Raw genomic sequence first — 27,204 nt, forward strand, 5'->3', positions numbered from 1 at the left:
TGGCCTCCAGCTGAGGTCATCATACACACCGTGTTGTATGTTTCCATTCTCATTCAGTCCGCCCCACTGTGTCTCTGGATGTCACATCCTAGGTGCTGCTGGGTATGTTTCCTGTGATGAAGAAGAACATTCTATCCATAGAATGTAGAGGAAACACAGAGACCTGGTTGTCCTGTATCTCTTTGGACACAGCCGCGCTCAGGCACCTGGCCACAGAGAGGCTGTCACTATTCACTGTGGCCGAAGGTCCAGTGGTTAGGACTACCAGGTCAGGCTCTGTGCTCACTGGGGGTGGCCATGGGGAGCAGCATTTTCCCTGAGGCTGGGGCCAGGCATTGGTACCTGCAGCCTGGGCCAGTCCAGCTCTGGGGAAAGCCTGCACTGCTGTGGGGGTGTTCTGCTCTCCTGGGACCTACCTGGCTGAACAGAACATTTTTCCCGTGCTGTGTTCTTGTATGAAAGTGGAGGTCCAGAATCCAGCCCTGGGAGGTCCCCACACTACGTCGGCACAGCCACATTTTGTCCTCTCCAAGCCTCACCTCCACCCTCAGCGTGGGGAGCTTTCCTTCCAGGCCAGCGTCACACCATTGGCCCTGCACTGGTGACTTCATCCTCCACCTGGCATATATTTTCATCCTGAAGTTTACGTGACTCGGACCACAGGCCACTTCCTCTGGGGTGTACCCCCTGCTGCCCTGCACAATCCCCACAGAACTGGAACCTCAGGGCCCCCGGAGAGCCCCTGCCTTCCTTTCTCTTGAATTCTCCAAGCTGAAGGGTGAGGCCGGCAAACGGCGACCTGGGTCCCGGCAGTCCTCAGGGGGGTTTTTGCAAAGTCCACTCAGACTTTTTAAAACTGGAACTGATACAGACAGATACTATATGATTCCACCTACATGAAGTCCTAGGGCAGTCAAACTCATGAAGACAAAAAGTCAGTGGCAGTCGCCAGGGGGTGGGTGCAGGAAAGACAGAATTGCTGAACGAGGACCGCGTTTCAGCTGGGGAGGATGGCAGGGTTCGAAGCTGGACAGTGCTGGTAGCTGCATGTCTGTGTGAACGAGCTTCATGCCGCAAATGGTGACTTCGGACAGTGAAGACGGTCAATTTAGGTTATGCACATTTACCACAAGTTTTTAAAAAGAGAACTAGGAAATGACCTTAAAACTGGATTTCTAGCTTCTCTTGAACATTTGGAAGACTGGGCCACACTGGACCCACATTCCTGTGTGGCCTGGACCTGCCAATGCCAGGGCTTTCCCCGTCAGAGCTGCCTACCGGCTCCGCAGGCCTCTGAGCGGGCTCCCCACACACGCAAGCGGACTTGCTGTGTGTGTGTCTGGCCCCAGGCCCACACCTGCGTTTTATGAGTCTCTGTATGTGCTTCACCTAGATACTGGCCAGCATACAGCAAGCGCTTAGCAAAGGTGTGCTGGGGGCTGGCTGCGTGCACACTTGGAGGATGGTAGAAAGCATCTCCAGGAACCCCCAAAGCCTCAAAGAAGCAGCACAGTACCACTGGTCCACACCCCTGTGTGGCATTCAGTTGTCCATGTAAGAGTTCCATGAATGAAATCTCAGGCCTGCTGCTCCAACCCAAAGCCCTCCATAAGGTCACCAGCATGGCCGGTTTGCAGTATAACCTTCCAGAGCTTTCTCTCTGCTTTGATATCACGTATGAGCCACAGGAAACAGTAGTATTTTGTGGGTTTTTAAAAGCATCAGTGGTGAGCTACGTAGGCGTCATTCAGCAGTTTAAGCTTTTTCTATCCACAGTGGGTCTTGGAGGTCTTCCCAGGCCAGTTCACACAGTCCACGTTGGCAACTTATTGAAAGGAGACCAAACTAATAATACTTAATTATTTCTGGTTGGCAGGAGTGGTTTGACTTTTAGTTTTTATTTCTACAACCAATATTTACTGCCCACTTATTCCTTGTCTGGTGCTGCCCCAAGCACTTTATAGCAATTATCTCAGTTAAACTCACTAACAAGCCAAAGAGGTGGGGACTTGCACTACCCTCAATTTGCAAAGGAGTCGACTGAGCCTTAAAGAAGCTGAGCCCCCTACAAGAGGCCTCCCTGTGGTGGAGCCGGATTTGATCTGAAGAAGTCTAATTCTGGGGTCTTTGCACTTAGTGGCTACTTGAGGCTTTTCTAGATTTTTCTGAGGTAGCTCCCTTGAACATGTTTTACTTTTTCAATCAGAGCAGAGACGCAGTGTGTATCATTTAAGATGCAGGCAAACTGACACAGGCATTTTCTTCATTCCACCTGGTGCCTCCTGAATCGAAGGCATCTTCAATACTGTCTGGTAGAATTTTCTGCGATGGTGGACATGTTCTACCTCTGCCCAACCTGTGTGGAAGTGACTGGTTGCATGTGGCCATAGAGCACTTGCAGGTAGCTGGTAAGACTACAGAACTGAGTTTTTCCATCTTTTTCATTTTAATTGATGTAAATGTAAGCATAGCTGACCTGTGCGGCTGGGGCAGATTGGGACCTCTCCTTTATGCAGTCACACTGTCTGTTGGCATCCAGGGACTCTGTGCCCTGCTGCAGAAGCCCCCATACCACCCTGCCACTTGGTACTCAGGAGCGCTCACTCCTGCAGGGGCTGGACTGGCCCTCTCCCCTTATGCTGGAAGCTGAGGAGTGTGCCCAGATGGCAAGGGTGCATGGAGAGGGCCAGATAATCCCTTTCTAACCTCTCTGCAGGCAGGCCCAAGGGCTGGGACCCAGGCTGCAGGGTGCTCCAGCCTGGCAGGTGGCTCCTGCCCAGGGCCTCCCTCTGTCTGTCCATGGTTGTGAGCAACCCAGGGCTGAGTGGGTGCTGAACACCGGAGGCCTGACCAGACTCCACCCCTCCACCAGCAGCATCTGGGAGGTAGAGCTGTGATTCCAGAAATAAGGCCTCCCAAGGCATGGCTTGCTCCTGTGTTTGCTGGAGGATTCAACAAGAAAGATCTAGGTTACCATTTCCTGCTTCCAGGAACCAAGAACACTTTTTTTATTTTAAAGAGACAGGGTCTTACTGTCACCCAGGCTGGAGCGCAGTGGTAAAATCATGGCTCACTGCAGCCTCAACTTCCCGGGCTTAAGCGATCCTCCCGCCTCAGCTTCCCGAATAGCTGGAACTACAGGCATGTGCCACCACGCTCGGCTAATTTTTTGTATTTTTTGTACAGGTGGAGTTTCAGCATGTTGCCCAGGCTGGTCTCGAACTCCTGGTTTAAGCCATCCGCCCACCTTGGCTTCCCAAAGTGCTGGGATTACAGGTGTGAGCCACTGCGCCCAGCCACACGAGCACTTCTTACGTTATTCTTACTTAGATAATATTACCATGTGCCATATGTGAATGCATAATTAATGCCTGTTTTAAGAAGCAGTTGATGGGCGGTCGCTCATGCCTATAATCCCGACTGAGGCAGGGGATCACCTGAGGTCAGAAGCTCGAGACTAGCCTGACCAACATGGTGAAACCCAATCTCTACTAAATACAAAAAATTAGCCGGGTATGGTGGTGCACGCCTGTAATCCCAGCTACTTGGGAGGCTGAGGCAGGAGAATTGCTTGAACCCGGAAGGCAGAGGTTGCAGTGAGCTGAGATTGTGCCATTGCACTCCAGCCTGGGCAAGAAGAGTGAAACCCTGTCTCAAAAAAAAAAAGAAGCAATTGATGATTTCACTATATCCTGGAGGTGGATAGTGATGTCCCGGAATTGCAAAAGACCCGGGCAGATGTTCCAGTGTGGAGAATACAGGGCCGCTTTGGTCTGCAGCCTCAATTTTCATAATGACCCTTATCATGGCAGTGAGCATTTATTGAGTGCTTCCTGTGTGCCCTGCTCTGTGCTAGCCACCATCCATGCCCTCCCTCACTAATCCTCACAGCACCTTCTGATGTGGGCTTGTGAGTGCCCCTTATTGCAGGTGACAAGGCTGAGCCTTCAGAAAGTGAAGTCACTGCCCAAGGTCACACAGAGGTGACCTCCACCTTACTACAGTCACACGTCAGAGGGTGCTGTGAGGATTAGTGAGCAAGGGAATGGATGGTGGCTAGCACAGAGTGGGGCAAACAGGAAGCACTCAGTAAATGCTCAGTGCTGTGATAAGGGTCATTATGGAAATTGCGGCTGCGGACCAAAGCGGCCCTGTATTCTCCTCACTGGAACATCTGCCCAGGTCATTTGTAATTGCTGGCCACCTCCAGGATACAGTGATGCTGGCCTTAGCCTCCTCATCTTCCAACTGGCGGATGGGGACCCTTCCCTCCCAGCTTGGGTTGTTATTAAACAAGAGGAGGGCCGGGCGCGGTGGCTCATGCCTGTAGTACCAGCACATTGGGAGGCTGAGGCAGGTGGATCATTTGAGGTCAGAGTTCTAGACCAGCCTGGCCAACATGGTGAAATCCTGTCTCTACTAAAAATACAAAAAATTAGCTAGGCATGGTGACATGCAATTGTGGTCCCAGCTACTCAGGAGGCTGAGGCAGGAGGATCATTGGAGCCCAGGAGGTCGAGGTTGCAGTGAGCCGAGATTACACCACTGCACTCCAGCCTGGGCGACAGAGTGAGACCCTGTCTCAAAAAATAAATATAAATAAATAAATAAATAAACAAGAGGAGTAGCAGGCCCAATGGCCTGGCGTGGGGCCAGGCATACCGCAAGCCCTTAACAAATGAGACTCTTTTCTGTTTGCCTTCATAACATCTTAGCTGAATTTAAATTTGGAATAGTGCTTATTCATTCATTAAACCCCAGTGAAAGGAGCCCTTCCCCTCACCCAGCCCTGCCTGCGCAGGGATGCATGAAGCTGAAGTCTCCAGGGCAGCGGAACCATTTCTCACATGTGTTCTCTCTAGGACCAGACTCATTTACTCTTTGTGACTCATGACTCTTTTGCTGACCTAACTGCTGCCTTTTCTGGAAGCTCTGGGATCCTGACTTCAGTTGTTTTTAGTTGCATATTGCCCAGCCCTTCTAAAAGTTTCACTTCTTAATTGTTAAAAAATATAGCAGGCCGGGCGCGGTGGCTCACGCCTGTAATCCCAGCACTTTGGGAGGCCGAGGCGGGCGGATCACAAGGTCAGGAGATCGAGACCACGGTGAAACCCCGTCTCTACTAAAAATACAAAAAATTAGCCGGGCGCGGTTGTGGGCGCCTGTAGTCCCAGCTACTCGGGAGGCTGAGGCAGGAGAATGGCGTGAACCCGGGAGGCGGAGCTTGCAGTGAGCCGAGATCGCGCCACTGCACTCCAGCCTGGGCGACAGAGCGAGACTCCGTCTCAAAAACAAAACAAAACAAAAAATATATATATATATATAGCATCTCACATCCTGGAGTAATGAATGTCCGTTTCTTTTTAAAGCAATTTGCTTTTCCTCATACAATTTCCCTTGTTTTTTTAAAGTGATACAACAATTTCAGCAGAAGTGAAACTTTGGTTGCCACGTGTCTGTACTTTTATTAGGTTTGACTGACCCTAAGCTCCAAACGATGGAACTAGCACTATTTGGGAACTTCTGTAATCTCACGGAGGACAACAGATCTAACTGAATGCTTTTAAGTGAAAATAAAAAGATCTCTTCCATGTTAAACCTGGGAGTTTTTAGTGTGAAGGAACTAAGCCAAAAGATGGCTTAACGCTCGCACTCTAAGAAAGTCAGGATTCTAACTGAAGGTGCAGACCAGCTGCCCCATCTCTTTGCAGAGTTGAACAGGAGAAAATCCTTGTAAGTGGGAGAGATACAGACTAGATTTTTCAGAAGGATCTCCCCCTGGAAGGACGTAAGCACCAAGAGAATGCCAGAACTTATACATTTTTCTCCTCTGAAACTATACAAAGGGAGAGAATGGGAGAAGGCAGGGAGCGAGCGCGTGCTAGAAACCCACTTTTGCCGGGTATGTTGTGCTGTTTCATTTATTCCCCCAACAATCTGAAGAGGAGACAGGCAGGGAGGTGACAGGAGATAACTACAATCTTGGAATTTGTGTTTCATTCCCTTGCTTTTTTATTTTATGTGTTTATCACATAAGTATGGGTCTCTAAAAATATGTATATTTGCTTTTGCTTGTTTTCTTAACATTATAAAATGGCGTCATACTTACCGCAGTCTTCCATGACTTGCTTAACACTTTGTATTTCTTTTCTAAGATTCATCAGTGCTGCTTTGTGCAGCTCTAGTTTATTTGCTTTTCGCTACTGTGTGATAATCCATTTGCCACAATGTATCCATTCTCTAGTTATGACAACTGGACTGCTGTGAACAGTCCCATTCCTGTGTCTAAGAGCTTCTCTTGGACATATATCCTGGTGTGGAATTGCTGGGTTGTAAAGTATAGAAATTCAACCTTACTGGATACCAAATTGTTCTCCCAAGGAGGTTGTACTAGTTTCTCTCCCTCCTGTTGCAACATGTATGAGTTTGGGACTTCCTTTAGATCTAAAAATGGGGACTAAGGCAATTCTTCCTTTCTGCTCCTAAAACAAAGGCTTGTTCCACTCTGGTGTTCATCAACAAATGACTTTAATTCTTCCTTTGGGTCTGAATGAGCCAAGACTCCCACATTGGACTCCTCCAGATCCATTGTGTGGTTCTTGAGACTAGAGGCCCCACAGTGATGGTCTGTCTTATTGCCCTGACCACACATTCTGCAAGATTCCTCCTTTCTGGTGCTGGCTGACCTCCTGTGGGTTGGCCAGGAATGCAGGGCAGACAGCCGAATTGTAAGGGAGGGAAGTGTCTGTCCTCTTCACAGTCAGGTGCTCCCATCTCTCCAGAGCCTCAGCTGGTGTGCCTCCTGTGACTGGCTGCCTTAGTCACCCAAGGAGAGATGACCAGGAAAATCCAGAGAGAAGGCATTTGCTGGACTGAGGGGGATAAACGGACCGTGGAAAGGTGGATTGCTCCTTGGACCTCTTCACCTGGGGGCTGTCAAGTTGGGACAGAGCCAAGACAAGAGCCCTTTTTCAAACGTGTTCTTTCATCTTTTAATGGAGCTGGTTTATTTGGCAGGCTAGCAAATCCTGCAGGGCCCCTGTGCGGCCACTCTGGAGGGTCAGGGAGACACTGTGTGGCCGGCACCTGCAAAGGAGCAGGGGTGAGAAATGAGGAGAAGTGTCTGTCTGTGCAGAACCCCCAGTGGAGAGCGTGTGGGCTCAGAGTTAGGGTAAATGAAGGCACAGGCACACTGCAGACCCCGATGGGAGAGGCAGTGGGCGATGTTTCCATGGTGAAATGGAATACTGGGAGCCGGGTGCCCTGGCGCCTCGTGGCAGCCCCTCCTTACTCTAGGCTGGCCTCGCTGGCATTCGTCTTTGAGCTGATGAGGGACCAGACCAGTCCCAGGTTAGCACCTGAATCTACTTTCCTGCATTTTGGATAACACATATTGTGTCTTTCCTCTGGTTATACCCTACTCTGATCAGGGTAGATTCAAGGGAAAACAGCACTGCCTCAAGGCAGCCATGGAGCCCACAGGGTTAAGGGAGCAGGCTCCAGAATTAGACTCCTTAGACCAACCCGGCTCCACCACAGGAAGGGCTCCAGCAGGGTTTTCTACTTCAGGCCTGGGCCTCCTGCTCTGCAAGGAGCACCCACTTTCCTCTGCAGGGCCGCAACACCATTCGACTGGGAGGCAGGCTGGAGGGGCTTGGCCGCCCTGCCCTCTTTACTGGGCTCTTCAGTGACTTGCTCCACATCAGCACACCCAGCCAGGTGCAGCTGCGCACCCAGCCACTCCATCCCTCTGCTCAGAGGCAAAGCTTCCCCCTCTGAACCCTGGAAGTCAGAGCGATGGCTGCATAGGGTCCTTTCTCCCCAGGGAGGCACGGAGTTGGTGGATGAAGCTTTTGACAAGACTTTTCTATAATGGTCTTGCGGAGACAGTGATATAATGAGGCCAAATTAAAAAAAAAAAAAATGCAAACATCCCTCTTGTGCCTAAAACTCTCCTCAGCCTCCCCTCTCTCCAGGCAGAGGCCAGCATCCTTACCATGGTCTCAGGCCACGTCCTCCCAAGACACTGACACCTCTCCTCCCATGCAGGGGCCTGCATCTGCCTTGCTTCCCAGGCCTGAATCCCCCTCACTCTTGTTACCGGAAGGGGGTCCTTATCCAGACTCCAAGAGAGGGTTCTTGGATCTCACACAAGAAGGAATTTAGAGGGAGTCCATAGAGTAACATGAAAGCAAGTTTATTAGGATGGTAGAGGAATAAAAGAATGGATACTCCATAGACAGAGCAGCCCTGAGGGCTGCTAGTTGCCCATTTTTATGGCTATTTCTTGATGATATGCTAAACAAGGAGTGGATTATTCATGCCTCCCCTTTTTAGACTATACTGGGTAACTTCCTGACGTTGCCATGGCGTCTGTAAACTGTCATGGCTCTGCTGAGACTGTAGCAGTGAGGACAACCAGAGGTCACTGTTGTCGCCATCTTGATTTTGGTGGGTTTTAGCCGGCTTCTTTACTGCAACCTGTTTTATCAGCGAGGTCTTTAGGACCTGTATCTTGTGCCTAGCTCCTATCTCACTCTGTAACTTAGAAAACCTCCATCGTCTGGGAATGCAGCCCCGTAGGTCTAAGTCTCGTTTTATCCAGCCCCTGTTCAAGATGGAATTGCTCTGGTTCAAATGCCTCTGGTACTCTCACCCTCCTTCCACCCACCACTCCTCCCAGAACTCCCTGGGCTGGAGAAGTCACTGAACCTCCTGAGACCCAGTCATGGTGTCCGTCAGTGCACTCGGTGGCCTCATAGACATGAGGTCTCCAGTGGACATTTGCTGCCATTTGTTGTGGTTACTTCCAGGGTCAGGGTCAGCCTCTGCCCAGCCCTTCTGTTCCCATTGTATCTCACTCTTAGAAATTTGTGAAGTCTTCAAAAGAACATTTCCCAGTGGCCTCCCTGTTTGCACATCTGCAGGTGCTGGTGAGTGTAAACAACCTGTCCCTGCCTGACACGGAGCCAGACCCTTCTCAGGACTCACCTGGGGTGAGCAACTGCAGGCACATATCACCAAGAAATCCGGGCGGGCTTGTAGGGAAGATACCAGCCCTGTGTTTTCACAGTGGGTTCTTTATCTTGTTGAGAAGGCTTTTCTTTCCCTCCTCAACCTTCGTCCCCTGCTTCCTGCTGTGTTTTGCCCTGAGCTGTAAGAGTGACAACCCTGGGTCTGGAGTTCACGCCCTGTACTCAAGCCCCTTCCCTGTGGCTCACTCACTGGGGGCTGAGCTCCACCGTTTAGTCTCTCCAGGGTCAGTTTCCTTTGCTAGAAAATGGGAAAGGAATCCCTACCTCACAAGCTTGTGGGGATCAAATGAAACAAACTCTGGGAAAAGTGCTTTGTGGGTTATGAACTCTCACACAAATACCACGTGCTGTTTTTACTGCTTGTTAAAGGCTTCACCTCGCTTTCCTTATGCAAAGCTATATTTTACCAGCTTTTTCTTCTGTAAGAAAATGAATGCTAAGTAAGCCTGGTTCCCTGAAAAAAGGGAAGTGAAGTGAGAGGTCAGCTCTTCCCATTCCAGCAGTAACAGGATCACCAGCTTTCTGTAGGTTCCCGGGGGACTCTTTGCTCATGGTAATGACATGGAAAGTTATTTTCAGACAGAAATATTTTGTAGGAGACTATTTAATCATTCAACAAAGAATTATCATGAATTTATTATACTTTTCATCAAATGCAGCACTGGGGTGTTTAAGAGTACCTAGGATCTGTTTTAATTGGGTGTCGTAAGACACACAGACATGAAAATGACTGTCATGAGGGGAGAAGTTTATTCCATTAACAGGTCCCTAGAAACAGATGGCAAAGCACTCCATGCAGGGCCCTGCAGGGGAGCACTGGGCGGGTCAGGGGCCAGAGGGAATGGGGACTGTGGGCCGGGGCTTTTATTGTGGCTTCCAAAGGGAAGAACAGGTGAGGTGCAGTGAGCAGGTTTAGGTTTGATTAGTTTGAAGAATTTCAGGGCTCTGAGATGCAGGACTGTCCTTAATTGTCTGGTGCCTGGCCCTGAGGTGATCAGGACAGGGGGACAGTGGCCTGGAGCGGGAAAGTCTGATAAAGGTGGTTGAAGTCCCATCCACTATGGGGTGGGGCTGTCTTTCCAGGATCAGCAAGGCCTGAGATGTTAAAGCATCAAAGTATAGAAAATTTAAAAATATAGTTAATACATAGAGACACAAAACTAAAAATATCTTAAAATCTGCAAAGCAGGGTTCTTTAAAAATAAAAATAATAATAATAATAATAATAATAATAATAAACACCAAGAGAGCAGCCAGGCATGGTGGTGCGCGCCTGTAGCCCTAGTACTTGGGAGGCTGAGGCAGGGGATTGCTTGAGCCCAGGAGTTTGAATCCACCCCGGGCAACATAACAAGACCTTGTCTCTAAAACAAATATGTAAATACATAAATAAAACCAGGAGAAAAAGAATTCTCATTGCAGATGCAAAGCTACTTCTCAACAAACTCTGTTTCCATGGTGGTCAAGGAAACATATGCATCAGCTATAGCTAGAGTAATGGAATTGAGTTTCTTTGGTAAGTGGCCATTATGGAAACATTGCCGACAATTCATTTCAACAGACATTGATCAAACACCCACCTTCTGCTAGGCCTGTGCCAGGAACCTTAGGGAATGCACAGGTGAATAAAGTATGATCCTTGCTCTCCAAGGCAGACATGGGCACGTGCACGCTGCATTCCCTTCCTGATTCCATGCAGACATCATTGTTCACTCAGGACTTTTTTGCGCCCCAACCAACCACACTCGCCTTAGAAGTCGCTGCAGCACAGAGCAGCAGGCAGCCTCTGCCACCAACCAGAGTCATGTGGCACCCCTGCTCTCAGGACCCTCCATCTGTAGGGTGGGGGGTGGTGCTGGAGGAGGACTGTGATCAACTCACATGTGACAGGGGCAAGAAGTGCTTCAGGGGTATGAAAGGGGTACGTTGCCTTTGAACTTGCAGTAGCTTCTTCTCCAATCTGCCTGCCCACCCCAAGCTCTCCATGACCCACCTCCTCTTCCGGAAGCTGCACCTGCATTGAGGGAATTACAGTGGATGCCATGGATGACAGGACTGAAAGGGCCTTAAAGGACTGGGGCAGGGTGAAGACATCAAGGAGAGGCTGCCCGTTCAGAGGCACAGGGCAGGAACGTGTGCGCATGCTTCAGGAACTGTGGGCAGGTGGGTGTGCACGTGGCTCAGAATGTGGCAGAGGAACCAGTAGGAGCCTTCCTGGGAGGCTGGGAATACTGGGCTGGGATGTGCAGGCTGCATTCTCAAATAGTGGGGGCTGTTGGACTACAACACCATCAGAGCAGCTTCCAGAAGAGGAGGTGGGTCATGGAGAACTTGGGGTGGGCAAGGAGATTGGAGAAGAAGCTACTGCAAGTTCAAAGGTAACAAGGGTCTCCACCCCTACCAGGATATGATGTGCAAAGAAGGAGACTGGATGTAGAAATCTAGAAGGACTTGGGGACCAATTGGATGTGGAAAGAGAATTAAAGTCAAAGATGACAGCCCTGTTTTGAGCCTGAATAATTTGGAAGGCTTACTGGGCTGTTAACTACTATGTGAAGCCCAGAAAGAGAGCCAATTATTTGCAAGCAGTCTGAGGAACTGTGGAACAGCCAGGAGAGTCTGACCATGGGTTGGCAGGGTGGATCTGTAGCTCTGGAAAGAAGCCAGAGTCAGAAACGGTTTATCCAGGAGATGCCTACATTACCATCAGAGTCAAAGCATGGGAGTGATACACTTGGACCAGGGAGAGCTCGCAGAGTGACCTGAGGCCTCCTGCACGTAACGTGTGTCAAGGGCAGGATCCTATAATGCCTCAAGAATATGGAGGCTGACTTATGAATAAGCAAACTGGCGGAGCTGAGCGGAAATCTGGAAATAGACTGGGCTTGAGTGAAAAGGGAACTTTAACACATGATAAGGATGACACTGCAATTCAGTGAAGCAGTGAAGGACTTGCTCATAAATTCTGCTGCGACAATTACGAACCATCTGCATTTTGGAACTTCCTATAGAGATGGTGGTAGCAACCACATTGTAGATACACTAAATGCCACTAAATTGGTACACTTTAACATGGTTCATTTTATGTGTGGTGAATATTCTGAATTGAAATAAAGTCTGGTAAAAGATGGCTGTCTCTTACCCGACACCAAGACAAAATCCAAATGGGTCAAAGATTAGAATGTAAAACAATGAAACTATATCTAGAGATGGATGGTGGTGATGGCTGCACAAGAATGTGAATGTATTTAATACCACTAAACTGTACATGTAAACTGGTTAATGTTTTAGGTCATGTATATTATACTGCAAAAGAAATATAAGTCACAGAAAATATGGCTGAATTCTTTTGTAACTGCGGAGTGGGGAAGGCCTTTATCACCAAGAATCAAAATTCAGAAGCCATAAAATGAAAAGACTGATAATTTGACTATTCAAAAATAAGAATCTCAAAAGAAACCAAAAGTAAGAATTCTTCTGCTTGGCTAAATACAACGTAAACAAAGCCAAAAGACAAATGACCAACTAATGTACAAAGAGCTCCTAAATGTCAAGAAGAGATGCAAAACCCCCACAGAAAAAAATAAGCAAGGATGTGAATACTCAGTTTACTAAAAAAGAAGTAATGGCTCTTAAAATCTGAGATGTTCAACCCCACTTTGTCTCCTGTCATAAGAGCAAAAACCTAAATGTCAAACACACAGTCTGCTGGTCACGCCAAGAGAAAGAGACCCTCTCCGACATCTCACTCACAGAGTGAAATGCGACACTCCCACACGGAGGGGAATTTGGTAATACCTACAAAAATTGCATATGCATTTACATTTCAGCTAAGCAATCCTGCATCTAGGCACATACCCTGAAGATACACCAACATGCAGATGACATAAAATAGTCCAAGTTTATCCACTGCAGCCAAGTGTTTAATAAATAAGAGCTTGGATACAATCCAAATGTTTCCAATGAGAGAGTGCTTGAAGAAACTACGGTTCACCCCCACAGAGGCGTACTACGCAGCAGTAAGGCAGAATGGAGGCAGGTCTGGGGTCTGTGGCACAGAGTGACCTCCAGAATATGTTAAACGTGGGGGAAAAAAAAGACCTGGTAGAAATCCAGAAATAGAAAAGACTGTTTCAGAGTAGGATATGTGGCGTACTATCTTTTAACTAACAAAGGAGGAAAAATAAGAATAGATGGGTAGATGGATAAATAGATTAGACAGAGAATAGATAGATGATAGACTAGATGGATAAATGGATGGATGGATGGATGGATGGATGGACGGATGAACAGGTAGTTTTCTTATTTTTGCAAAAAGAAATGATTAGAGAAAAAAACAGAAAATAATTAGAATGATTAACCCTAGGGAACGAGCGGGGAAATGGAGGAGATGGGGTAGAAGTGAGACTTCACTGGAAGAATTTTTTAATATATTTCTGACCATTGTATCAGGTAGATGTTCTCATATTTGGAAAAGAAAATTAAATTGAAAAGCAAAAAGGAAAAACCTATAATTGGAAAGAAATTTAATTTGAAATTAATGCATCTAATTATCAAATTAGTAACATAAGCACACAGAGAAAATAATTATAACCTGTTTGTAAGAATTTGAACTTCAAACTGAATACTCTGGTCATTTATTATTGAACTATATTCTAAAGACAAAAAAATGCAAAGTGATTCTAGCTTCTTGCCATAGGCTTATTATTGGTGGCAATGTTGGTATTGTAATTTTGACACTATGCTACAAGTAAATATGTTAATGCTATTAGGAACCAAGATTTTCAGTGCCAAAGAAAATAGATAAAATACAAAATCATAGAAGGTAAGAGAAAACTTTAGAACATTGATTTCTACTTCTTTGTTTGTTTGTTTGTTTCTTTGTTTGTTTGACAGCCTTGCTCTGTTGCCCAGGCTGGAGCCCAGTGGCACGATCATGGCTCACTGCCGCCGTGACCTCCTGGGCTCAAACGATTCTCTCACTTCAACTTCCTGAGTATCTGGGACTACAGGTGTGCACCACCATGCTAGGCTAATTTTTTGTATTTTTTGTAGAGATGGGGTTTTGCCAAGTTGTCCAGGCTGGTCTCGAACTCCTGGGCCCAAGAGATCTGCCCATCTTGGCCTCCCAAAGTGCTGGGATTACAGGCATGAGCCACTGCGCCTAGCCAGAACATTGATTTATAGTTGAAAATATCTATATGGACACATGTTTTTTAAGAATTAAGTTTTCTTAAGTCTCACGTAAAAAAAAAAAAAAAAAGAATTAAGTTTTCCAGCTCTGCCTAATGAAGGGCATGAAAGCAAGGGCACCTCGATTGCATTGGACACTCCCAACTTTAAATCTTGATTTTTAAACACTGAAAGGAACTGGAGCTCCCTGGAGAAATGGTTAATTCCAAGTCTGGGACAAGGAAAGTATAAGGTGAGCCTGGTACATTTGTGTTGAGGAAGAGGGGAAGTTCTTGATAATGAATGGGAACACAGGAACAAGCCAAATGACACCATGAGGGGAAACAGTCAGATACAGGATGTGGGGCATTTACTAGCCTGGCCTCTCTAAGACTAAAGAAACATAGCAAACAAATACAGCATATGAATTTTGCATCCTGGTTCTAAAACACCAGCTGTAAAATACTTGCAGACAACTGGGAAATTAGAATTTAGATTGTATATTAGATGATATTAGAGAGTTATTGCTAATTTACTTAGGCAGGAAAATGGTATTATAGTTATGAAGAGAATGTCACTAAGCATGCTGAAGTGTTTACGGTGAAATGTTATAGTACTTATGGATTATTTTTATAACACTTTTTTATTCGGAAGTACCTTCAACTTCAAAGAAAGTTTGCAAGAATAGTATAAAGAACCCCTGTAGATCCTTTACCCAGATTTGTCCATTGTTTCTTCCTTCCTTGCTTGCCTGCTTGCTTCCTTCCTTCCTTCCTTCCTTCCTTCCTTCCTTCCTTCCTTCCTTCCTTCCTTCCTTCCTCCCTCCCTCCCTCCTTTCTTTCTTGCTTTCTTTTCCTTCCTCCCTCCCTCCCTCCCTCCTTTCTTTCTCGCTTTCTTTTCCTTCCTTCCTCCCTCCCTCCCTCCCTCCTTTCTTTCTTGCTTTCTTTTCCTTCCTTCCTCCCTCCCTCCTTTCTTTCTTGCTTTCTTTTCCTTCCTTCCTCCCTCCCTCCCTCCTTTCTTTCTCGCTTTCTTTTCCTTCCTCCCTCCCTCCCTCCCTCCCTCCTTTCTTTCTTGCTTTCTTTTCCTTCCTTCCTCCCTCCCTCCCTTCCTTCCTTTTCTTTCCCTCTCTCTTTCTTTCTTTTTCTTTCTTTCTGTCTTCTCTTTCTTTCACTATCTGTTTTTCCTTTTTTTTTTTTGAGATAGGGTCTCCCTTTTGTCCAGGCTGGAGTGCAGTGGTGTGAACACAGCTCACTGCAGCCCCAACCTCACAGGTTCGAGTGATCCCAAGTAGATAGGATTACAGGTGTGCACCACCATGCCACCGATGCCCAGTTAATGTTTTAAATTCTTTTTTAGCAACAGGATCTCTCGTTATATTGCCCAGGTGGGTCTTGAACTCTTGGGCTCAAGCGATCTTTCCACCCTGGCCTCCCAAAGCACTGGGACTATAAACATGAGCCACCTTGCCCAGCCTGCAACTTACTTTTACAAGATTCAGCCATTTTTATATTCATAAATGTGTATATATACAGCAAATAAAATGATAACGTATTCTTTCAGTGTTTCTGTTCATTTGAAAGTTTTGTAGTAAGAAGCTGGGGAGGAGCCCTATTTCAAACGTTGGAAGATCAGGATATAGCGTCGAGTGAACAAAGCCCCACACAGAGCAGGATCTGTTTTGTGTTTCTTTGTGTTTAGGACTGGGGTAAAAATCAGGAATTGTATTTGTATTTGCATTTGCTTATAAAGAGGCTGAGACACTAAGAGAAGAGTTTAGGGGAAGATGGGGAATTGGGTGGATGGGAGGAGGTGGGAAAGGGACCGTCAGTGTACACCTTTCATATCACTTTGATTTTGTACCATGTGAATCGAGTGTCTTTTAAGATGCAATTTTTAAATTAAAAATGAATGAATGAATGAATGAGTACAGAAATTAGCCAGGGAGGAAAACAGACAAAGACAACACAGCCAGATAAGAAGGAGGAGAGCCGAGGAAGTCCATTTCCAGGCGCACCCCATGACAAGGTCAGCAGGAGCATGTGGTGCTGAGCGAGCTCAGAAGAGGATGGGGTAAAGGCCCACTGGGGTGGACTCAGCTGAGGGTTGCATGGAGCCTCTAGGGCTGGAGAGAGAATGTAGGTGGGGAAAGGGCCATGAGTGTGAATCACCCCTTAAGTGGGAGGGGAAGAGGGAGGGAAGAGGGCGGCTTGAGGGCTGTGGATGAAGGAGGGAGGACAGGGATGTAGCTGACACGGGGAGCAGGCTGGGCTGGGAGTGGTTGGAATCAGAAAGGGGGATGCTTCCAATATAGAGGGCCGTTTTGGACTGTCCCCTTGTTTTCAAAAAAGATGAGTGATACTATGTCCCCAGGATTATTAGGTAGCATTGCAAGTTTTGGGAGCATAGAAACATACGGAAGAGATGCCCAGATGAATTTGTTTGGAGACCAAGCCTGTGGGAAGAGGGAGCCTGTCACTGGGCAGCCCTGGTGTTGCCTTGGCTCAGCGTTTGTGTGCAGCCAGGCCTCAGGCTTTAGAGTGAGAGCAGCAGCCCCTGCGGAGGAGTAGGGGCTGTGTGCAGAGAGATGTTCCACATGGATATGGGGGATCATGCCTCAAAAATTCAACACAGAATCACCATCTGACCTAGCAACACCGCTTCTGGGTATTACCCCAAAGAATTGAAAACTGGGACCTGAAGAGAGATTTGCACACCCATGTTCACGGCAGCATCATTTGCAATAACCAAAAGGTGGGAACAGCCCAAATGTCCGTCGACAGATAAATATATAAACGCAACATGGTCCATCCACAGAATGGAATATGATACAGCTTTATAAAGGAAGGAAATTCTGACATACATGACTACATGGATGCACCTTGAAGATACCGTGCTATGTGAAATAAGCCAGACACAAAAAGGACAAATATGACCTGATTCCACTCAAATGAAGTCCCTAGAGCAGTTAAATTTATAGAAGCAGAAAGTGTAATAGAGGGTGCCAGGGGTGTGGGGGAAGAGAGAGTAAGAAGAAAATGGGAGTTGGGGTTTAATAGCTAGTATGAGTTTGCCAGGGCTTCCATAATGAAGGACCCCAGACTGGGGCCTCGACAACAGACATTTATTGTCTCACAGTTCCAGAGGCTGGAAGTCCAAGATCAGGGCACCAGCAGGGTTGGTTTCTCCTGCACGCTCTCCTTGTGTGGTAGATGGCTGCCGTCTCCCTGCATCCTCACATAATCTTCCCTCTATCTGGGTTGTAATCCCCTCTCCTTACAGGACACCAGTCATTTGGATTAGGGCTCACCCTAAGGACCTCATTTAACTTAATCACGTTTTTTAAGACCCTGTCTTCAAATAAGGTCCCATTCCAAGATCTTGGGGGTTAGAGCTTCAACATATGGATTTGGGGGACACAAGTCAACCCATATCAATTGGTGTGGAGTCTCAGCATGGGAAGGTGAAAAAGTACAGAGTTGCACAATAATGTCCTTGATGCCACTGAACTGTACATTTAAAAATGGTTCAAACAGCAAAATTTATGTTATGGATATGATAGCACAGTAAAAAGTAAAAATAAATTTTAAAAGAGAAAACTACTCAGAAGGGCAAGGAAAACGGGAATGTTGCCGAGAGGGTAGTGGGACCCTCGGGCCCAGTGGGATGGTCAAAGAGACCATGGGATGGTGGCTGGGAAGGTGGGTGCGGGGGACGGGCCAGTGGGAAACACGGGAGCTCGGGGCCTGACAGCAGGAGGGTCTCCAAGCTGGAGGTCTGGGCAGCCTGTCAGTTCCAGGTGGTGGCCGTTATTAGTGCAGCAGCCTCCCCAGAGGTGGCAGAGGCTTAATGAGTGCTTCAGGCTCTCAGCAGGGAAGGTCTGGGCAGCCCCTCTGGCTGTGTGGTCCCAGTTCTCCAGAAGCGCTTTCTTTTTTGCAATTTTCAAACCATCACAGCTGCTTTCAGCCTGAATGTGAAGCCACAGCCAGTGAGTTGTTTCTATAGCGACTGATGTCCTTCAAAGAGGGAGAAAGTGGAGGGCCCTGAGGAAAGAACAAGGGGGTGAACAGCACAAATAGGTGACAGATTAAACCCAAGAGGGAGAGAGTGTGACCTAGTTTCACTGCAGCTTCGTCGAGAGCTTTCTGGCAAGCACACCCAATGACTGCATATTATTTTATGTTCGTCATGTTATCTTCACATAAAGCTGTAAGATGAGGGGCTAAGTGTACCACTCTACCTGGTGAAAGGCCAATATTCAGGCACAGCTGCCAGAGGCAAGGAACAGGGAAAACGCAGGAAAATTCTGAGCCGTCTTCGTCTTACTCCTGGCCACTTTGCAGAAAACTGGGCATGCTGAGGCTCTCTGTGCACCTATCCTTTTTCCCTTCCTTGGAAACCAACCCCAAGGGAGGCTTTGTAGTATTTACACCCTGGCTCGTCGCTTCCTAGTGGTGTGATCTTGGGCACGTTCCTCAACCACTCTGTGCCTCAGTTTCATAATCCATAAAAAGTGGGAGAGAAGAATTCCAACATTCAAGAGTGGCCAGAAATAGTTAAAATGAGGTGACACGTTCAGGCGCTCAGGAGAGGCGGGTGACTGCAGTGAGGAGACCTCTGGGCTTGGGCAGGAGTCAACCTGGTAACTGCAGCTCTCTCTCATCTCCCATTCCTTTCCAGTTGGCCACGGACAGAGCGAAGGGGAGAGGATGGTAGTGTCTGACTTCCACGTTTTCGTCAGAGATGTGTTGCAGCATGTGGATTCCATGCAGAAAGACTACCCTGGGCTTCCTGTCTTCCTTCTGGGCCACTCCATGGTAAGCAGACCACAGAAGACCCACATCACATCCACCCTGGCTTCCAGCCTTGCAGGGGGAAGGGGGTGGCCCGTACTCCCCGCCCCTCCCCCCGCTCTCTGCCTGCTGGCATGATGTCTCCCTTTGTGCCCTGCACTTGGAGTTCCTGGGCGATTCCGTGCTTAGGAAACAAGGGAGGCTGCCAGCCGGTCCTGACTGAGCAGCTTGAGTATGTGGCCTTTTGGAAAACTGATCTTTTTCTCAACGCTCTTTGGCCCACTTGGTGCCATTTCATAGTGAGGCTACTAAGAGCCACTTCTTGGAGGGGGAATAGCTCCTTCATCAATAAGAAGCACACGAAATGTCCCCAAACCTTGTGTGCTTTTTTCAGAATTGAATGATAACTAGGGACAAAGGGTCCCCTTGGAAAAAATTCCTTAAAGCTTACTCCAACTCCTTCCACCTTTTAAATACGTAAATCGAGCAAATATCGTCTTAAAATGTAACGGAGCAAATGTAATCTTAAATCGGGGGCCTTAAACTGGCAGCCTCCAGGTCAAATCTACCTACAGAAAAAGTAGGCTGGTTGGCTGACCAAGAGGTATCGAACTGCTTGAATTTATATCCCTGGGGACATTTCACCAGGGTAGGCGTTGCCTCTCGCCCCTTGGTCACTGCCTGGCTCTGTCCTTAAGTTTCTCTTACCTGCCCAGCCCCTGTGAGCATTTGCAGTTGCAACCCTTGCTTTTAAGCACCTTTGTGCTTTAGCAAACAGGTGAGGCCTCTCTCCAGCACCATCCACATTCACTCCCATTTTTCTTGGAATTTAAATTTCTAGGACCTTTACTAAACCAGGAAAAAGTATAGTATAGCAATCTATTATTATGATCACATTACCCCCCAGCAAAAAAAAAAAAAAGAAAGAAAACAACCCTCCTATTAAGCCTGTCGGGATGATGAATTGGGGTTCCGCCAGCTTTGGGCTTGAAATGAAGTGGGAATGTGTTATTGTTTAACTTGCGGCCCACAGGCAGGAACCTTATTTATAACTCTCTGAAATGTTTGCTCTTGGAAAACCCAGAGAAAAAAACATGTGTAATAAAATAATTGCAGATCTAGTTGATCCAACATTTGATGGTGCCTCTTCCAAGGTAGTCCTCCTCAGGGCTCTTGGCCAGGACTGCAGCTTAAGAGGACTGCATTGGTCATGTTTATTAGAATTATGGCATTGGTCATGTTTATTAGAATTGTGTGCGCTGTTGCAAGCCGAACACAGCAGCTCTGCCCGTTCTGCATTACAGGGAGGTGCCATCGCCATCCTCACGGCCGCAGAAAGGCCGGGCCACTTCGCCGGCATGGTACTCATTTCACCTCTGGTTCTTGCCAATCCTGAATCTGCAACAACTTTCAAGGTAAAAGGACCTTCCGGTCTATACGAATTCCTGCAGGTTTCCCGGGACATGGGGCTTCCATTTGTAGCCTGAGTCTGTGTAAAAGGGCCAAAGGCCATCCTTGGACCTCAGACAGTATTGCATAAGGGTTTGGACAAATATCCCACACTGTTGCCACCGGGGTTCTGTAATTTCTAAAGGCAGGTGCCATTTTCCCCCAAGACAAAGGATAATGCCTTCCTGTTTGTGCATGTTTTGTTGATGAACTTTAAAAGGAGAAGAGGTTAGACTTGTTATTAGTCCAGCAAAGTCACATTTGTTAACAAGTCACACTCAAGGCCTGGGCTGTTTTTCATTGACTATTTGCCAACTTCAGCAGAAAGTGAGCAGTGAGAGGAACTGCAGGTACTCCTAACTGCAGTACGGAGTCGCATTCACTGCCGCGCTCCTCCGCCCCAGGCACTTTCGACCTCTGACTGTGAGGGATCCGTCATTTTGTTCTCCTGGTTGGAATGACCCACAGGAATGACATACCCCGTTAGGTGCTGGGACTCTGGGCTGCTTTTGCCAAGGCAAATGAACCAACCAATGATACCTAGAGGTGGAGCAGGCACTTTCTCTCCCTGAGAAACGAGATGAAACCAGTGGCCTCAGCAGGGCTGCTTGCTTGTGACTCTGGCTTGTTGACAAGGTATTGGTTTAGACCCGGCCTTGAGGGCATCAGACTTAAGGTAAATGCATAGCCCCAGTGAGGGTGGAGAATCCATGTATCCACAGGGAATCCTCAGTCTCACCCCAGTGCTGGGCAGGGGCTGCTGCCTCCTGAGCCAGTTCCAGAGACTCTCAAAAGAGAAAGAGGGGAGGCAGTAGGTCATGGTGCCAGGTGCGCTGGGCAGCCATCCTCCACAGGCTTACCCTATGGACTATGGGATCATTTAAATAATGACATTAGCTCTTATTCCCCCACCCCACTCTCCTCAACACAGCACAGGGAATGAAACCTTATAACAACATCCTCAAAGGGTTTCCTTCAGCCCATGACCACAGACTTGCTCCTGGCTCTAGAGACAGTCTTTCAATTAAATACAGAAAATCTCAGCCATCTGAAATGGGGCTGGGCTTGGCAAAAGAGAAATCAGGGACTATCTGATAGTTTAGCCAGAGAATGATGATTTATTTAGTTTGCAAGAGAGATGGATGATATCTCATTTGAATTTTACTCCAGTTTAAGGAAATCACGGACTTACTGAAATCGACTATCATGAGTGAATTTCAGTGCAGTGTGGGACAGTACCAGGGGTCTGTCACAGAGTGATCGAGGTCCCTTAGCATCACAATGCCTGGATGTGCACTACCTCATCATTGGAACATGCCGGGGGAGGCATGACCTACTCAACATCTCCCGTGACTATGGTTCTAATTATTTAAGTAGAATAAGCAGGCCCAGACTCAGCATCAAGGGCGTTCCTGCTGTGTTCCATGAGATTTGCTGTATGAAGGTCTGCAAAATTCAGCCAATGCCAGGCATGCACTATGCTCCTCTCCCAGGCATTTTCTCACTTAACTCCCCTCCAGCCCAGGAGCAGGTTATAGCAGCACTTTCCGGATGGGAAAACCTGGGCTTAGGAAGGATGAATGGCTGGTCAGGATTGTGCAGCCCTTGTGATGGGTTTGAATCCAGGGCTGCCCACTCCACATCTAGGATATTTCCCCAGGGGAGAAAGTGGATGTTTCTGCAATCAGTGTTTTCCCTTACAAAAAAGCCAGGGACTGCAGGACTTTTCAGATAAAGTGCACCATGGGTACCCTGGCAGGTGGTCCTGGAGGTGGAACGAACAAGGTTTCCTCCCAGAGCCTCCTGGGCTCCATACTGACCAGGGGAGGGGGCACTTCTGGGCAAGGCCACCTCTGTGACCTTTCAAAGCCTTGTGCTAATGGATCACCTTGTGACATCAGGAGCCAGCTGCCCCTGGGGGAACACAGGTCTCCTCTTATTAACAAGACAAATTAGGTTTCCCTTTGCCCCAGACTTGAGGGCCCAGCCTCCACTCCCTGAAATCTGTTGCTGCTCCTGCATCTCTGGCAATTTTGGCTGACAAAGTCCATGATGCATTCGTCCACCCTGCCCCTGGAAGGCTTCATCACTCTTGGCACATTTTCTAGTCTTGTCTGACAACCTTCCTGAAAGTCTCACAGGATCTATTTTTTAATGTCATTTAAAAGTTTTAAGAATAAGACGTTTCTATGGTTCAAAATTCAAAAGATATGAAAGAGGATGCAGGGAGAGTCTCTCTGCCCGTTGGCATGGGCAGCAACCCATGGTACCAGCGAAAGTCTCTGCATCTCCCGTCAACGCTCACTCCATTTGTTCTTCTTCTTCACACAAATGGGAGCTTGCGCCATGCATGTCGGGGGTACTCTGTGTTTGCTTTTGTTCTTTTGGTTGGTGTGTTTGTTTTTGTGGGTTTTGGGTTTTATTTTGTGGTTTTACTTAGCAACCTTTTGGTGCTCCTTCCCCATCAGGACCTACCACGGGTCCCACTGCAGGGATAGGTCCTGGTTTAGGGAGGGTGCCCTGGGGTCATTTCCAGTTGTTTGCTCTTATGAGCCTCAATGATGGAACAATTCCTAGAGCCCACCTCCTCCCTCCTGCGTTCTGGATGGGAAATCTGTTTGGTGGTGGGGGTGAGGGGCTTCCCTGAGTGTGGCTGTGAGTAGCAGCAGAGCAGAGTCAAGTCCCAGCCTCCTGACTCCTCAGACAGTGCTCAATCCCTCAAGCCGTTCAACAGTTTCCCGGCACCAGGCGCCTTCTAGAGCAACTCCACCAGTTAGTAAGGGGCAGCATGAGACGCCCAGTCTATGAGTACAGCCTGGCCTGTGGAAGACAGCCAGCCCCCACCCCCTGCAATGTGAGAACGCCAGATCGCCCCCACCCTCCTAAATCTCGCCACCATCTGGTTCTTATGTGGATGCTGGTTTTCAACAAGCTGGGATATATTTAGCCTGGAGATGAGACAATGAGGACGGATGGGGGGCCCCAAACATTGTCTCTGCTGAGAAAGTGGTTTCGCAGAGAAAGTGGCAGAGGCAGAAATTCAGAAACGAACCCTCCACGCATCAGAACAAATCTGGCTATTTGTGAGGTCGCTCCGTGGGGTTTTCACCGTGGCTCGCGGCTCGTGCCTGGCTACAGAGGTGGAACTGTGGCCCCCCAGCTGGAAGAGTGTCAAGCTCCAGGCGCCCCTCGAGATTTCCCACCCTTACTTGTCTGGGACAGCACTCAGGAGCAACTGCAGGCTGCAGGGCCCCTCCTTTCTCTGGGAGCCTCTTGGGAGAGAAAAATCCCCCTGGGCTAAGCTTGAGGGATGGGGGTCTCAGCCTACCGGGAGTAATCGTTCTAAATGACCTCTCGCTGTTTGCCAAGGTTGCCCTTGGGTTCCCGGGGCAGCGATGCAGGAGTCAGCCAGTGCTTCAAGATACTTCCACTCCCCACCAAGAAGGGCACTTCGCCCAGTGGGGAGAAGGGGATTGCCACTGGGAGCCCAGTACTCGGTGCCTGACATGCATTGTCTCCGTTCCTCTCCAGCACTGCCCTGGAAGGAGGAGAAATTATTCCCCATTTACAGACAAGGAAACAAGGCCAAATGCCTTGCTCAAGGTCAGCTTGAGCACGAGCTCAGGCCAGCGAGCGTGCCAGGATACTCCCTTTCACCCCAAAACACACCTGAGATCAGCTTCCCTTGACAGAGCCCGCTCCCATCTGAATGTCACTCATCTGTTTTTAGCCATAGAATCCAGAAGGCCCTTGGGGCAGTGGGAGGTTGCAGGGATGGAGGGGAAATTAGTTGAACATGGCCACTCTTTCAAGCTTCAGGTGAATTTGGACCCAGGATCCCAGAACTTAGCTATGCACTGGCCCTTTAGGCAGCAGCAATGAGCCACCATGGGGGTTAGTTCTCCTCTGTCCTGCGGGCACCTGCTCTCTAATAGCTAATAGCTAGGTGTTGGGCTTTCTAGACACCTGTGCTTCCAGGAACCAGCTGTCTTCCTAGCAAGCCTCCTGCCACACATCTTTGGTGAGCCCCTGATCTATCAGAAAACAAGTATCCTGGCCTTCCCAGCGAGGGTCACTGGCAAAGGATCACAGCACTTTGTATTTTATGACGGCCTTAAGGTGTCCTCTCGCTCTCAAGAAAATCTGGTGCAACCCCGAGGGTCCCTGCTGTGTCCCCCGCATGGCCGTCCCATGACCCTTGTCATAGTGCCGCCCCGTGGAAGGCAGGAGGGTCCTAGCCTCCTGTGCACAGGTCAGCCTGGGGGAGCCACTTAGGAAACAGCATCTGTAATTGCCTTCCTCATGGCAAGGCTTTCACTGGCAGAAGTGAAATTCACTTGGAAATGATCACAGGGAGCCATTAAAACCTTCTGGATCAATAAAAGCATTTGTGCCTGTCTCTAGTATTTAAAGTGACAGGCACGATGGTGCAGCAGGAACGCCCCTCAAGCCTCTTGCTCATCAAGATGTTGACTTCAGCTGTGGGAGAGTTGCCCTGTTTGTGGGTGACTGCATCATTTGTTGCAAAGCTGCATGTCACGTGCTTTTCCTGAAGCCTCTACTTTGAATGACATTTGCTCACTCGTTCAGTCAACCAACACCTATTTATTGGGCCTCTCCTTAGGGCCAGAAGCCAGGAAGAGAGTTAGGGACCTGCTCCAGGGCAGTGGGGTCTCATGCGGCTCTCCCGGCATCCCATCAGAATTAGTTTAATTATCCCTGTCTTATAGATGAAGAAACTGAGATCATAGACTTTCTCAAGGATTCAGGATCAAAGTTCAAATCCAAATGTGCCTGCCTCATGTCTCCAAGTCTGGTTTCTCCATTTCATCACCTGTCTCTTCCAGGGTTGGGGTCCGGTGACTGTGTAGCCATTTGTCATGGGTTTTGGTCCCAGTTTATCCTCAGGCGATGACCCTTGGGGTCTGAGTTGAGCTGGCATAATTGGGAGCTGTGTGGTTGCACAAACCTGGCTTTGCCAGGGTCATGGGGCAGGTGCAGGGGGTCTCACCTCAATGGGGGAGCCATGCAGGGGCTCCTCTCTCCTGAGCTGGATCCAAGGCTCTCTCAATGCTCTTGTAGGATTATTCGGGGATTTTGAAATATTCGATGGAAAAGGCATCAAGAACGTTACAGTTTTGGATTCCAAATCCTTTTTGGGTGAGCAACTCCCCTCTGAGGCTTCCCTGGTATGCTCACAGCTCAGGGTGGAGGTTGTGGGAGAGCGGGAGCAGTAGTCATCTGATCAACCTTGGCAATGCGATCCATCCAGGTGTGGGACCTGCCATGACTCCTTCCTTCCCCGCTGCTTCCTCGTCATGTGACCTCAGTGTCCCCTGCTCAACCGTTCTGCCTTCCTTCGTGCACAATCAATCTACTTCCTCTGCTTAGCTCTTTCTACTCCCATCCTACCCTTTCCTCCTTCAAGAGAGATTAGGCTCATGAAATCAACAAATATTAAACGAGCGGCAGGGAAAGGGGATCTCTTTTGCGGTTGTTCAAAGCATCCTGCCCCTGAGTGGCAGCTCTCCTCTTTCTTGGGGCTTTTGTGGGGAAGAGGCTAAACACTTAATTTTTTTTTAAGCCGTGAAGTTATCATTAAAAGTTTTGCCTCTACACAATTGAGTCTTGTTGGAATGTGGCTTGGAACTTACTATGCAATTTTAGAAAAAGAGCTGAAGGTCAGGGCATGCAAACATCTCTTATGGTGGCTCCTTTGAAAGGGCAGCTTGCCCTGCATGAACATGTGCACCCCCATCCTAGCCAGTGCCTGTCAGAAGCACTTCTGCTCTGGCTGCACACAGGATCACTAGGGAACTTTAAAAAGGCACTGATGCCAGGTCCCCACTTCGGCCAATACAATCAGAGTCTCTCAGGGCGGCACTGGGAGGAGGTGTTTGTGGTGTTTCATGGACACACACACTGCCAGCCCCTGAAACTTCACCACGCACACGAATGCCCAGGAGCCCTGCAAAGCTACAGACCCTGACCCAGAAGCCGGGTGACCCTGGAGCCACTGGTGCTGCTGGTGTGAGGACCACACTGAGCAGGGAGGCCCTGGGATGTTGGGATGGGTGTGCTGTGCCCGCTGCCATATGCCAACTGGATTGAAGGAACAGAACAGTACAGACGGTTCCATCTTCCTGGGAAGACAGGGATTTACAGATCGTTTTAAGGGAATCCCAGGACTCTAGAAGTCTCCTTCATGGGTTTCTCTTTCTGTACCTTTCCTGTGAATGGTATATCCACCTGGGTCCCCTCCTGCCTCTTTGTACACTCTCTCTGGTGTAATTTGCACCCAGGGCTTCAGCAACCATCTATGCACTGAGATCTTTCTGTTCTTGGGGTGGCATTCCTAGGGATTTAGTGCCAGGACACGCCTGTGTGCACATTCACTGGGAAAAGTCTGCAGAATCTGCACCAGGCGTTCCTGGAGGGCGTGTTCCTCCGTCTACATTCGTGATAGAACAACCAGTTATTATCACTAGGACACCAGTGCCTCATCTACACTATCAGCCACAGGAGTTTTACTGTTACAAGCTTGTCCTTTTAGGCGCATTCCCTCATCCTGAACCTGCTGGCAGCAGCTCCTTTAGGGGAGCAAGGTGGCTGCTTGCCCCATCAGTCCTTGGGCAGCCAGCGCTCAGCTGGATGCATGCAGCGGAAGTCACCTTCTGCCTCCACTCCTGAGCAGGATGTGCTCTCCCCACATCTCCTGTTTGCGCTTTCAGCAATAGATCATTCACAGCTATAGGAGG

General features: G+C 48.4%; 1 protein-coding gene across 14 annotated transcripts in view; it reads left to right on the plus strand.

Annotated features, from left to right (window-relative positions):
* The window catches only part of MGLL (monoglyceride lipase), a 136,525-nt gene that overhangs the window by 84,363 nt on the left and 24,958 nt on the right, over nucleotides 1–27,204 (plus strand). For 9 of the 14 annotated variants that reach the window (XM_005571787.5, XM_074033215.1, XM_074033210.1 and 6 more), the window contains 2 exons: nucleotides 18,885–19,021; nucleotides 20,302–20,412. In XM_005571787.5, the coding sequence (XP_005571844.1) occupies nucleotides 18,885–19,021; nucleotides 20,302–20,412 (248 nt within the window). Of the gene's footprint in view, nucleotides 1–18,884; nucleotides 19,022–20,301; nucleotides 20,413–25,528; nucleotides 25,607–27,204 lie in introns of all 14 variants that reach the window. The other 5 variants (XM_045385602.3, XM_074033212.1, XM_074033211.1 and 2 more) reach the window with 2 other exon arrangements.

Source organism: Macaca fascicularis, chromosome 2 (assembly GCF_037993035.2).
Source record: "Macaca fascicularis isolate 582-1 chromosome 2, T2T-MFA8v1.1".
Classification (NCBI taxonomy): Eukaryota; Metazoa; Chordata; class Mammalia; order Primates; family Cercopithecidae; genus Macaca; species Macaca fascicularis.